General features: G+C 38.9%; 1 protein-coding gene across 1 annotated transcript; it reads left to right on the plus strand.

Annotated features, from left to right (window-relative positions):
• The first annotated feature begins 9135 nt into the window (after positions 1-9135).
• On the plus strand, positions 9136-9618 carry LOC129017421 (keratin-associated protein 9-6). Its single transcript, XM_054457982.1, has one exon. The coding sequence runs from the start codon at positions 9136-9138 to the stop codon at positions 9616-9618; it is 483 nt and encodes a 160-aa protein (XP_054313957.1).
• The last annotated feature ends 5409 nt before the right edge of the window (positions 9619-15027 follow it).

Raw genomic sequence — 15027 nt, forward strand, 5'->3', positions numbered from 1 at the left:
CCCATATGGTGATGTGTTTTATCTGAAAACATTCCTGACGTGGGATTTACACATATATCACATACCATATGTATTACCCAATTTGATTCTCAAAACAGACAGTCATGTATTATTGCCTCCATTTTCCAACTGGGAAAATTTTAATATGTGATGTTATGTAGCTAATAGTTGACAGACTCTGATGCAAGGTTGCGTCTTCTCTATCCAAAGACACTTACATTTAACTCTCAATAAAGTAGAAATGACATTGGGACTCAGCACTAGCAAGTTATACACTTGAGTTTATTTAACAATGGAAAGAATCATCTCTAGTATTTGGCAAGAGATAACATTTCAATTCACAAAAGTCTTCCCAAATTAATTGCCCACCCGTCAGTGAGCAACAGCTACATGATACAGCAGCAGGGTCTGCATTTAACAGCTGTCATGAATGCAGGGATCCTATTGGCCTATACCAGCCAATAATTCAATTCACGTGCATCAAAGAAATTTTTTAACCTTTTTTTAAGGTTCAGGGGTATGTGTGCCGGTTTATTTTATAGTTAAATTGTGTGTTGCAGGGTTTGGTGGGCAGATTAATTTTTCACCCAGGTAATAAGCATAATACCCGATAGGCAGTTTTTTGATCCTCATTCTCCTCCCACAGTCCATCCACAGGTAAGTTCCAGTGTCTGTTGTTCCCTTCTTTGTGTTCATATGTATTCAATGTTTGGCCCCCACTCTTATGTGAGAACATGTGGTATTTGGTTTTCTGTTCCTGTGTTAGTTCCCTTGGGATAATGGCCTCCAGCTCCATCTGTGTTGCTGCAAAGGACATTATCTTGTTCTTTTTTTCCTTTTTTTTCTGTGTAGTATTCTATGGTGTATATGTAACACGTTTTCTTTATCCAGTCTACTTTTGACGTACATTTTAAGTTGACTCTATGTCTTTGCTATTGTGAGTAGTGCTGCAATGAACATACGCATGCATGTGTCTTTATGGTAGAACAATTTATATTCATTTGGGTGTATACCCAATAATTGAATTGCTGGGTCAAATATTAATTCTAAGTTCTTTGAGAGATCCCAAAACTGCTTTCCGTAATGGTTAAACTAATGTACAATTCCACCAACAGTGTATAAGTGTTCCTTTTTCTACAAAAACTTGCCAGCATCTTTTATTTTTTGACTTTAATAAGAGCTATTCTGATTTGTGTCAGAGGGCATCTCATTGTGGTTTTAACTTGCATTTCTCTAATGATCAGTGATGTTGATCATTTGTTCATATCCTTTTTGGCCGCTTGAATGTCTTGTTTTTAAAAGTGTCTGTTCATGTCCTTTGACCACTTTCTAATGAGATTGTTTGGTTTTTGCTTGTAAATTTGTTTAACTTCCTTACAGATTCTGGATATTAGACCTTTGTCGGATAGATAGCTTGCAAATATACTCTCCTATTCTGTAGGTTGTCTGTTTACTCTGTTGATAGTTTCTTTTGCTGCGCAGAAGCTCTTTAGTTTAATTAGATCCCATTTGACAATTTTTTCTCTTTTTACAATTACTTTTGGTGACTTCATCATAAAATCCTTGCCTAGTCCTGTGTTTAGAGTGGTATTGCCTAGGTTGTCTGCCAGGGTTTTTATAGCCTTGGGTTTTACATGTATGTCTTTGATCCATCTTGAGTTGATTTTTGTATACCATGTAAGGAAGGGGTCAAGTTTCAATCTTCTGCAAATGACTAGCCAGTTATCTCAGCACCATTTATTAAATCAGGAGTCTTTTCCCCATTGCCTATTTTCATCAACTTTGCTGAAGATCACATGTTGTAGGTGTGCAACATTATTTCTGGGTTGTGTATTCTGTTCCATTGGTCTATGTGTCTGTTTTTGTACCAGTACCATGCGGTTTTGGTTATTTTAGCCTGTAATGTAGTTTGAAATCAGTTAAAGTGATGTCTTCGGCTTTGTTATTTTTGCTTAGGATTGCCTTGGCCATTCAGGCTGTTTTTTGGTTCCATATGAATTGTAAAACATTTTTTTTTCTCATTCTGTGAAGGCTGTCATTGGTAGTTTGACAGGGGTGGTATTGAATCTGTAAATTGCTTTAGGGAGTATGGCCATTTTAACAATATTGATTCTTTCTACCCATGAGCCTAAAATGTGTTTCAATTTGTTTGTGTCATCTTTAATTTCTTTGAGCAGTGTTTTGCAATTCTTGTTGTAGAGATCTTTCACCTCCCTGGTTGGCTCTATTCCTAGGTATTTTGTTGTTTTTTGTGGCTATTGTGAAAAGGATTACATTATTGATTTGGCTCTCAACTTGGATGTTGTTGGTGTATAGGAATGCTACTGATTTTTGTACAATAATTTTGTATCCTGAAACTTTGCTGAAGTTGCTAATCAGATCAAGGAGTTTTGGGGTAGACACTATGAGGTTTTCTGGGTGTAAAATCTTATTCACACAGAGAGATAGTTTAACTTCCACTTTTCCTATCTAGATACCTTTACTTTATTTCTCTTGCCATATTTCTCTGGCTAGGACTTTCATTACTATTTTGAATAGGAGTGGTGAGATATGGCATGTTTGCCTTGTTCTGGTTTTCAAGAGGACACATCAAAAACTTTTCAGAATGCATCGTATCCTCATTTGAAGAGACTAATTCCTTCATATCAAATAAATCAAATTCATATCTGGCCTCCTCCTGAAATTTCATTGAAAAAGCAAAATGGAATTAAGTAATTCCATGTAAAATACAGACCATACCTTATGCAACATTTAGGCAATTTGACTTCCTGATAAAAATGTTATCAGGAAAATTAAGTAAGGACAAAGTTTAGGATTGAGACACTATGCAACAGGCACATATGACTTTGCATAATCCATAATCTCTGAGCTATCTAATGGGTTAAAACAATCTTCTATGTTTTATGAGGCCAAAATTAAGCATCTAAAGGAAATAAATATTTGTGTTTTCAGGGAAATCAGAAGAATGTAAGAAAGACTGAAAGTAGAAAAATGTGTACATTCGTAGAAGTCATGGTAGACAGATGACTGGTGCTTTAGGCCTTGAACTGATCGTACAACTCAAGCATTCACTAATGGAAGGACTGATTTATACTGGCTCTGAGAGAAATAGAAAAGTCTGGGACCTGGATTACCTTTGTGGGACCTCCTACCAACATGGGAGTGCTAGAAATACCTCTGATGAGCAAACAATGTAGACTTCCAGGACAGATGCCAACTTCTGAGGCTGTGTACCTAGAATGCTTTGAAGACTTGGCTAAGAGACCAAACCCATTGACTGTGATTCTTCTGGGGTGACAGGGTAAAGGAGATGAAGACCTAAAACATTCACTTCAGCCAAGATCAGTTATGCAAGGTGAATAAGTTCTGCAGACCTAGTGTACAGTAGTGTGGCTATAGCTAAAAATACTTTATTTTACACCTGAAATGGCAAGTGTGTGAGCTAATGAATATGTGAATTAGCTTCACTGTGGTGAATATCTCACTATAAATATATATATCAAAACATCACTTTGTATACCTTAAATATATACAATTTTTATTCAGTTATACCTCAATAAAGTTAGTAAAAACCAAATCTAGCAGCACATCAAAAAGCTTATCCACCATGATCAAATTGCTTCATCCCTGGGATGCAAGGCTGGTTCAACATATGCAAATCAATAAACATAATCCATCACATAAACAGAACCAATGATAAAAACCACATGATTATCTCAATAGATGCAGAAGAGGCCTTCAATAAAATTCAACATCCTTCATGTTAAAAACTCTCAATAAACTAGGTATTGATGGAACATATCTCAAAATGATAAGAGCTATTTTTGACAAACCCATAGCCAATATTACACCGAATAGGCAAAAGCTGGAAGCATTCCCTTTGAAAATGGCACAAGACGAGAACGCCCTCTCTCACCACTCCTATTCAACATAGTATTGGAAGTTCTGGCCAAGACAATCAGGCAAGAGAAAGAAATAAAGGGCATTCAGATATGAAGAGAGGAAGTCAAATTGTCTTTGTTTGCAGATGATGTGATTCTATATTTAGAAAACCTCAGTGTCTCATCCCAAAAACTCCTTAAGCTGATAAGCAACTTTAACAAAGTCTCAAGATACAAAATCAATGTGCAAAAATCACAAGCATTCTTATATACCAATAATAGACAAGCAGAGAGCCAAATCATGAGTGAACTCCCATTCACAATTGCAACAAAGAGAATAAAATACCTAGGAATACAACTTACAAGAGATGTGAAGGACCTCTTCAAGGGAAACTATAAACCACTGCTCAAGGAAATAAGAGAGGACACAAACAAATTGAAAAACATTACATGATCATGGATAGAAATAATCAATATCATGAAAATGGCCATGCTGCCCGAAGTAATTTATAGATTAAATGCTATTCCCATCAAGTTAACCTTGACTTTCTTCACAAAATTTAAAAAAAAAAAAACTACTTTAAATTTCACATGGAACCAAAAGAGAGCTTGTATCACGAAGACAATCCTAAACAAAAGAACAAAGCAGGAGGCATCACGCTACCTGACTTCAAACTATACTACAAGGCAACTGTAACCACAACAGCATGGTACAGGTATCAAAACAGATATATAGACAAATGGAACAGAACTGAGACCTCAGAAATAACACCACACATCTACAACCATCTGATCTTTGACAAACCTGACAAAAACAAGCAATGGGGAAAAGATTCCCTATTTAATAAACTGGGCTGGGAAAACTGGCTAGCCATATGCAGAAAACTGAAACTGGACCCCTTCATTATACCTTATACAAAGGTTAACTCAAGATGGATTAAAGACTTAAATGTGAAACCCAAAATCATAAAAACCCTGGAAGAAAACCTAGGCAATAACTTTCAGGACATAGACATGGACAAAGACTTCATGACAAAAATGCCAAAAACAATCACAACAAAAGCCAAAATTGACAAATGGGATCTAATTAAACTAAATAGCTTCTGCACAGCAAAATAAACTATCATCAGAGAGAACATACAACCTATAGAATGGGAGAGAATTTTTGCAATCTACCCATCTGACAAAGATCTAAAATCCAGAATCTACAAGGAACTCAAACAAGTTTACAAGAAAAACAAACAACCTCATCAAAAAGTAGGAAAAGGATATGAACAGACACTTCTCAAAAGAAGACTTTTATGTGGTCAACAAACATATGGAAAAAAGCTCATCATCATTGATCATTAGAGAAATGCAAATCAAAACCACAATGAGATACCGTCTCATGCCAGTCATAATGGTGATTATTAAAAAGTCAGGAAACAATAGATGCTGGCGAGGCTGTGGAGAAATAGGAACGCTTTTACACTGTTGGTGGGATTGTAAATTAGTTCAACCACTGTGTAAGACAGTGTGGCAATTCCTCAAGGATCTAGAACCAGAAAAACCATTTGACTCAGCAATCCTATTACCAGGTATATACTCAAAGGAATATAAACGATTCTACTATAAAAACACATGCTCATGCTAAATGACGAGTTAATGGGTGCAGCACACCAGCATGGCACATGTATACGTATGTAACTAACCTGCACATTGTGCACATGTACCCTAAAACTTAAAGTATAATTTAAAAAAATGCACATATATGTTTATTGCAGCAGTATTTACAATAGCAAAGACTTGGAACCAACCCAAATGCCCATCAATGATAGACTGGATAAAGAAAATGTGGCACATATACACCATGGAATCCTATGCAGCCATAAAGACAATGAGTTCATGTCCTTTGCAGGGACATGGAAGAAGCTGGAAGCCATCATTCTCAGCAAAGTAACACAGGAGCAGAAAACCAAACACCGCATGATCTCGCTCATAAGTAAGAATTGCTCAATGAGAACACACGGACACAGGGAGAGGAACTTCACACACCAGGGCCTGTTGAGGGGGTTGGAGGCAAGGGGAGGGAGAGCATTAGGACAAATACCTAATGCATGCAGGGCTTAAGACCTAGAGGACAGGTTGATAGGTGCAGCAAACAATCATGGCACATGTATACCCACTCAACAATCCTGCACATTCTGCACATGTGTCCTGGAACTTAAAGTAAAAGAAAAAAAGTTGATCTAGTTAATTATTATAAATATATTCTTATCATCAACATTAAAATTAGTTTAGGAATTTTCTGGAGAGAAAAGAAATAATATGTTTTCAGTTGCCTGTCATTTGATGGATATTGTGTAAATCTTTTACGTACATTATCATTAATTATTGAAAAAACTTTCAAGGTAGGCATTAGTGTTCTAATTGTAGAGATGAGGAAATTGAGGCTGAGAGATGTAATGTCATAGTTTGGTTTTTCCCAGAAGATACTCTGAGAAAAAGATTCCAATGAATACAGTGTATTAGGAAGGGCAGAACATGCCAGAAGGGATTGTGGAAGTGATACAGAAAAGGGTATACTATTAAGCCAGTATCACAGAGATCAACTGAAGCTTAAGCTAAAGGGAAATTTTTCAGAAATGATGAAAAACACACAACTTTGAATTCTCAAACTTCAGGAGTGAAGAAACTAGAGTCTGTATAAATCCACTCTTTAGAATTTTCAGCTGAATATTTTTCTCCCTGTAGCGTGCACAGGTGACATGACTTTCTGTAGTTGCAATACAAGAGCCCTAAGGCACAGAGACGCAGATTCAGGCAGATGGAAATTGGTACGAGCACCCTAAGTTCCATGATATACAGGTATGGTAATGAAGACCTGTCTACAGTAACGTTTGCTCCATTCAAGTCCAATCTTTCCTTCTTAAATGTAGTGGACAGCCATGAACTCTAGGAGAAAGAGGAGGAGGAGGAAGAGGAAGAACAGAAGGTGAGAGAGGAGGAAAAACTAGGAAAGATATGGGAAGAAGACAATATACACAGACAGGAAGAAAGAAACAGAGGAAGAAAGAGAGCAAGAGAGAGAAGGAAAGAGAGAGTAAAAAGGAAGGAAGGAAGGAAGGATGGACGGAAGGAAGGAAGGAAAAGGAAAGAAGGAAAGAAAGAAAGAAAGAGAGAAAGAAAGAAAGAAAGAAGGAAAGAAAGAAAGAAGAGAAAGAGAGGGGAGGGGAGGGGAGGGGAGGGGAGGGGAAAGGAAGGGAAGGGAAGGGAAGGGAAAAGAAACTACTGCTGTAATAGGGTGCTTCTGAGATTCATAATCTCCATCAGTTTCCACCAGTTCTATACTCCCTTCACCACTGTCCAGCACTCCTGTTGGTCTAGATAATTGCCTGATGAGGAAGCTCAGAACTTCCTGCCTGATGGGTCTTACCCTCTAGTTACCTACTATAACATTGTCCAACTGTGGTTGCATTTGTTACTCATTTGTGTTTATCACTGGGCATGGATACACTACGAGATATTCCAAGGTTATGGGTCGAATTGTGTCCCCAAGAACTCATATTCAAATACGGTCATTTAAATGCAATATGGTAAGATAAGGTCATATTGGAATAAATTGTGCTTCTGATTCAATATGACTGATGTCTGTATAAAAAGGAGAAATTCAAACAGGATGCATACAGAGGGAAGATGATGTAAGAGACACATGAAGAAGATAAACATCTACAGGTCAAGGAGAGAGAATTGGAACAGATACTTCTCTCACAGCCCTCACATGAAAACAACATTGCCAACACCTTTATTTTAGCCTTCAGAACTGTGAGAAAATAAACTTCAGCCACTTGATTTGCCATAGTTTTTAATGGCAGTGTAATACTTTAATATATATAGTAAATCTCTTGAGTTTCAGATATATTCTCCCTACACTCTATGGCTTCTTGAAAATTATCCCTCATGGAATATTAACTCCTTTATCTACCTGCTGGTCTGCTAACATGAAGAATCCAAAATGAAATGACCAGGTTATAATTGCTGCTTTTGATTATGCCAAAAACACAGTGAAGCAAATTCTATAATTTTTATTTACATAAAAGTCAAAGAAAAAGCCAAAACTGACCTACAGGATTAAAACTTGATAGTGACTAGCTACCTTTGGAGATAGGTAAAAAGATATAATTTGAAGGGAATGGAATTAATTTCTATTTTGTAAACTGGTAATGGGGACTTAGATGTTTTTACAATGTAATATTATATCAAGTTGGAAATTCATAATTTGCACTCTTCTGAAATGAATGGTATAATTTAAAAAGTTTTAAACATGGTAGACCTCAAAGAGGAATCAGATATCATCTCAACTCATCTAATTCCCTCATTGAAAACAGAGAGAGACAGAGAGACAGAGACAGAGACAGAGACAGAGACAGAGAAATGGCAATGATTGTGCCATTAACCTGGATTAGGGCTAGAGCCACAGCTCATACTGCTTTGCCTGGACCTAAAGCAGTAATGTCACAGTAATTCCCAGTCCCACATTCTCATGCTGGTAAGCCCCTCAGTCCCAGGCAAATCAGGATGAATGGTCACCCCAGCACGTAGATTGCTTGATGCTTTGTGAATTCCAGTGAACACCTCCTCTTTCTATGTGTTTGCTTTGGCTCTGCTCTGCCACGTGGAACACATTGTGCCGAACACCCTCTTCCCAAGAGGCTTCTATAGAACTGGAAGAGACAGGTAAAGTAGGTTGTACATAGAGAGATGCCTGTCAGTCTTGAATCAGACTTTGGTGGGTGAACAGTCTTGGTCCCAAGCATGGATTCAATTCACCCCTGTGAATATATCAACATCATGCTTCTCCCCACAGACACTTCCCAGTCTACATACAGCCAAAGGATGAGACTGGGCAGAGAGAAGTTCCTGAGACTCCCCAGTCACCAGGAACTATCACATGACGAAATGATGGTCAGAGCAGGAACAAAGCTGATGATGAGATTGCCTTCCTTTAATCTGAAACAAAGTTTCTACGAGTAATTCACAATTAAGAAACAGATTAAGCCCTTACTTTCCAAAGATTCATAACATTTAGGAAATGACTTCCTCTTTGACAACGCCAAACAGACTATGGAAAACAATTGTAAACAGCAAGAAAGAAAAATCCTGCTGACTGATGGAAACTTTGGAGGCCACATGTATAAAAGGTCCAGATTGCAAGGAGTCATCAGATTCTGGGAAACTCACCTCTGAACAGAAGCCCACCCTCCACCCCGACACCATGACCCACTGTTGCTCCCCTTGCTGTCAGCCTACATGCTGCAGGACCACCTGCTGCAGGACCACTTGCTGGAAGCCCACCACTGTGACCACCTGCAGCAGCACACCCTGTTGCCAGCCCTCCTGCTGTGTGTCCAGCTGCTGCCAGCCTTGCTGCCGCCCAACTTGCTGTCAAAACACCTGCTGCAGGACAACCTGCTGCCAGCCCACCTGTGTGACCAGCTGCTGCCAGCCTTCCTGCTGCAGCACGCCCTGCTACCAGCCCACCTGCTGTGGGTCCAGCTGCTGTGGCCAAACAAGCTGTGGGTCCAGCTATGGCCAGAGCAGCTCCTGTGCACCTGTGTACTGCAGAAGAACCTGCTACCACCCCACGACTGCCTGCCTGCCTGGTTGCCTAAACCTGAGCTGTGGATCCAGCTGCTGCCAGCCCTGCTACTGCCCAGCCTGCTGTGTGTCCAGCTGCTGCCAGCCTTCTTGTTGCTGAGCAGCACCACAGAGGATCATCATCCTCACACAACAACCTTCTGCTCAACTGACTTTTTTTTCTTTTGAGACGGAGCCTCGCTGTCACCCAGGCTGGAGTGCAGCAGCATGCTCTCGGCTCGCTGCAACCTCCATCCTGGGTTCAAGTGATTCTCCTGCCTCAGCCTCCTGAGTAGCTGGGATTACATGCCTGTGCCACCACCCCTGGCTAATTTTTTGTATTTTTAGTAGAGACAGGGTTTCCCCATGTTGAACAGGCTTGTCTGGAACTCCTGCCCTCAAGTGATCCACCTGCCTCAGCCTCCCAAAGTGCTGGGATTACAGGTGTGAGCTACCACACCTGGCCCCAACTCACTTATCTTTCAGAAGACAAATTTACTTTCAAACTTTACTGATACACAGTATGCTTTCACCAATTTTTTTTTATTTCTTTGCATGTTTAAAATCTTGTGAATCAGCTTGAGGGAGGGCAGAATACTTCATCCTGATTCTTTTTTCCTTACACTTTGTGGATCATGTGCCAGTTTCATGTATTCTCAACGTGGAGTCACGGTCTCCATTCGACTCTAAAGTCAAGAGCTTCATTCTCTCCTTCTAAGAAACTTAGGTTTCTGCAACTGATCAATAATCTTTACAATCATATTTTTGTTTTCAATTTTGTCATCATGGTTCTTTTAACCTTCTTTCTTCTTTTCATGGTAACTTTGGCCTATGTCCTTAGTAGCAGGGATTCTTACCTATATGTTTCTGAATAAATTCTGAACCATCCTTCATCTCATGTGGTGTTTTATTTTACAGAATTGCTGATATGGGATTTACACTCATATTGCATGCCATATATATTATCCAATTTGATTCTGAAAACTGAATTATTATTATGTATTATTACCTCAATTTTTCAACTGAGAACAATTTAATGTGTGATTTTATGGAGCTAGTAAAGGACAGACTGTGGTCCAAGGTGAGAGCTTCTCTTTCTGCCCAAGAACACTTACATTTAACTCTCAGTAAAGTAGAAATGATATTGAGACTCGGCAATAGCAAGACATGCACTTGAGTTTATTTAATGTGGGAGGTATAATCTCTCATATTTGCAGATAACATTTCTGTTCACAAAGGTCTTCCCAAATTAGTTGTCCACACCTCAGTGAGTAATAGCTACATGGGATGACAACAGGGACTGCATTTAATAGCTGCCCTGAGTGAGGATCCCTTTTTGTCTCAGTCTTCGACCAGCTATTTATTCAATTAATCTGCATCAGAAAATTTCGAGAATGCATCATGTCATCATGAGAGAGGATCTCATTTGGGGATTTTTTTCCTGGTATCATGTAAATAATATTCTTATATGGCTTCCTTCTCCTCGATACCTGTTGACAAAGCAAAAAGAATTTAAGTTATTCCTTCGAAAATATGGACCACACGTTAAGCCACATTAAGTCAAATTGTCCCTCAAATCAAAATGTTATTAGGAAAATTAAGTGAAACAAACTTGGGGATTGAGGGACCATGCAATGGGCATGTATGACTTCGCACAAACCATAAAGGTATAAAACAACCTTCTGAGTTTTGTGAGGCAAATAGGAAGCATCTCAAGAAACCAAAAACCTGTGTTTCCAGGGAAATCAGAAGGAGGAAACGTGGAAGAACTTTCTCATTCATGGAAGTCATGATAGATGGAAAACTGGTGCTTTTGTTCCTGAACTGATGATGCAACTGAAGTATTCAGTCATGGAGGGATTCGTTGATACTGGCCCTGAGAGAATTAGAAAAGTTAGGGACCTGGGCCACCTTCTTGGGACCTCCTACCGACATGGGAGTGGTACAAATACCTCTGAGGAGCTAACGATGTAGTTTTCCAGGACAGATACCAGCTTCTGAGGCGGTGTATCTAGAATGCTCAGAAGACTCAGCTAAGGGACAAAAGCCACTGACTGCGATAGTTGTTGCATAATGGGGTAAAGAAGCTGAAGGACTATCACAGTCTCTTTGACCAACATCAGTTATGCAAGATGAGTCAGTTCTGCAGATCTAGTGTACAGCAACGTGACTATAGTTAACAAAAATGCTTTATTTTATACCTGAAATGTGCTAAGAAGGTAGATCTGAAGTGTTTACACCACAAAAATAAAAAGGAAATGGTAACTATGTGAGCTAAGGAATATATGATGATTCACAATAAGTATATATATCTCAAAACTTCACCTCGTACACATTAAATGTACACAATTTTATTTTTATTTATCAATTATGCCTTAATAAAGCTAGTAAAGAAAGAAGTGAGTTGATCTGGTTAATTATTATTCATGTATTCTTATCTTCAACGTTAAAATTAGAAGTTCTCTGGACAAAAAAAAAACTAATATGTCCTAGGTTACCTACTATTTAATGGGTATTGATTAAATGTTTTATGAACATTATCATTAATTCTTGAAGAAGCATTCAAAGTAGGTATTAATGTTCCCACTGTAGAGATGAGAAAATTGAGTCTGAGAGAGGAAATGTAATATCAGAGTTTGGTTTTCCCATAACAAACTCCAAGAAAAATATTCCAGTGAAAGTAGTTTATTGGAAAGTGCAGATCACACCAGCAGATATTGGAGAAGTGATACAGAAAAGGGTAGACTATTAAACTAGTATCACAGTGACCAATTAAAGCTTAAACCAAACAAAGTACTATCATCAGAAATAATGAAAAACAAACAAATTAGAATTATCCTACTTCAGGAATGAGGAAGCTAGAATCTTCACAAATCAGCTCTCTGGAATCATTGGTTGAGTGTTTTTCTCTGTGTGGCATGCACAGGCGACATGACTTTCTGCAGTTACAATACAAAAGCCCGTAGGCACAGAGATGCAGATTCTGGCAAATGCTTATTGGTCTGAGCATACTAAGATCCAAGATATAGGAATGGGATAAGGAAATCCTATCTACAATCTACCATTTGCTCCACACAGACTCAGTCTTTGCTTCTTAAATGTGGTGGACAGCCACAAACTCTAGAAGAAGGAAGAGGAGGAGGAAAGGAAGAGGAGAAAGAGGAAAAACAGAAAATGAGAGGAAGAAGAAAGATGGAAAAATGAAAGAAAGAGAAAGAAAGAGAGAAGAAAGGAAGGAAGGAAAGAAGGGGGGAAGGAAGAAGAGGGAAGGAGAGAGGGAAGGAGAGAGGGAAGGAAGAAGGAAAGGAGGGATGGAAGGAAGAAAAGAAGGAGGAAAGAAAGAGAGAAAAGGAAGGAAGGAGAGAGAGAAAAAGCAGAAAGAAAGAAAAAGAAAGAAAGAAGGAAAGAAAGAAAGAAAGAAAGAAAGAAAGAAAGAAAAAGAAGAAAGAGAGAGGGAGGGAGGGAGGAAGGAAGGAAAGAAGGAAGGAAGGAAGGAAGGAAGGAGAAATTAAGAAGCAAAAAAGGAGGGGGAGAGATATGTAAAATGAAGGCCAATGGAACAAGCAACAGTTACTGCTGCTATAATAGGGTGCACCTGACAGTAATAATCTCCATTAATTATCAAAAGTCTGTATTTCCTTCACCACTGTCCAGCACTTTTGCTACTCTAGATAATTTCCAGAAGGAGTAACCCAGATGTTCCTGCCCAAAGGGTCTGAGCCACTAGTTACTGTACCATTGTCCACTGTGATTGCTGTTTTCACTCACTTGTGGTTATCACTGGGCATGGACACAGTACGAGATTCTCCAGTGTTATGGGTTGAATGAGTCCCCCAAAATTCATATTCAAATGAGGTCATTGAAAATGTAATTAGTTAAGATCAGGTCATACTGGAACAAGTTAGGCCTCTGATTCGATAGGACTGATGCCTGTATAGAATGGGGAAGTTCAGACGCTATGTGCATCTAGAAGGAAGATCATGTAAGAGACACATGGAGAAGACAGACATTTACAAGTCAAGGAGAGACACCTGGAATAGATACTTTCCTAACAGTCCTCAGGTAAAAACAACCTTGTCAACACCTTAAATTCAGACTACTAGCCTTCAGAACTGTGAGAAAATAAATTTCAGCCACTTGGTTTGTAGTGGTTTATCATGGCAGTGCTAGTAAATTAACATATTCAGTAAATCTCCTGAGCTACAGATACATTCTCCTACATTCTATGCCTTCAGGATAATTACCCCTCACCAACTCTGTTCTCTGCCTTCTAATCTGCTGACTTGAAGAGTGCAAAATGACTAGGCGATAATTATTACTTGCGATTATGCGAAAGAAATTGAGAAACAAATATTGTAATTTTTATTCACATAGAAGTAAAAAAGGAAAAGCCAAATTGACCTACAGGGTTACAACTTGATAGAGTGATTAGCGGTTTTGGGGGATGAGTAAGGAAATATAACTGAAAGGGAATGGGATTAATTTCTATTTCCTAACCCGGTAATGGCAACACAGATGTATTTACAGTTATATCAAGTTGGAAATTAATAATTTGCATTCTTCCAAAATGAATGGTATACCTAAAAAATGTTTAAATATGTTAGAACTCCAAAACAAATCAGGTATCATCTCAACTTATCTAATTCCTTCATTAAAAAGAAATAGACAGAGAGAGAAGAAATGGTGATAACCTGCCCAGTGACAACCTGACTGTGTTAGTACCAGAGTTAGAGCTAGAACCACAGCTCATGCAGGTTTGCCTGAATCTAAAGCAGTTATGTTACAGAAAGCCCCACATTCTCATCCTGGTAAGCCCGTCACTTTCAGACAAATCAAGATGAATGGTCACCCCAGGGCATAGATTGCCTGATGTTATCTAAATCCCACTGGACTTCTCCTTGTACCCACCTGCTTTGGTTCTCTCTGACACATAAAACACAATGTACCAATCACCCTCTTCCCAAGTGACTTTGATGGAGCTGAAAGACACAGGTGGTGTGGGTTGTACAGAGAGCAATACCTGTTAGTCTTGAATCAGACTTTGGTGGGTGAACAGTCTAGGCCACAGACATGAATTCATTTAGTCGTTGTGAACACATCAGCATCACGCTTCTCCCCACAGACACTTCCCAATCTACATACAATCAAAGAAGGAGGCTGGGTAGAGAGAACTTCCTGAGCCTAACTGGTCACCAGGAACTATCACATAATCAGAAGATGGTCACATCAGGAATGATGCAGATGATGAGACGGGCTTCCTTTTATTGAAAACAAACTTTCTATGAGTAAACTACAATTAAGCAACAGATTAAACCCTTACTTTCAAAAGATTCATAACCTTTAGGAAACAACGTCCCCTTTGACAATACCAAAATGACTGTGGAAAACAAAGTAAACAGCAACAAGGAAAAGTCCTGCTGATTGGTGGAAACTTTGGAGGCCAGGTGTATAAAAGGTCCAGATTACAAGGGGTCATCAGATTCTGGGAAACTCACCTCTGAACAGAAGCCCACCCTCCACCCCTGACACC

Source organism: Pongo pygmaeus, chromosome 19 (assembly GCF_028885625.2).
Source record: "Pongo pygmaeus isolate AG05252 chromosome 19, NHGRI_mPonPyg2-v2.0_pri, whole genome shotgun sequence".
NCBI lineage: Eukaryota > Metazoa > Chordata > Mammalia > Primates > Hominidae > Pongo > Pongo pygmaeus.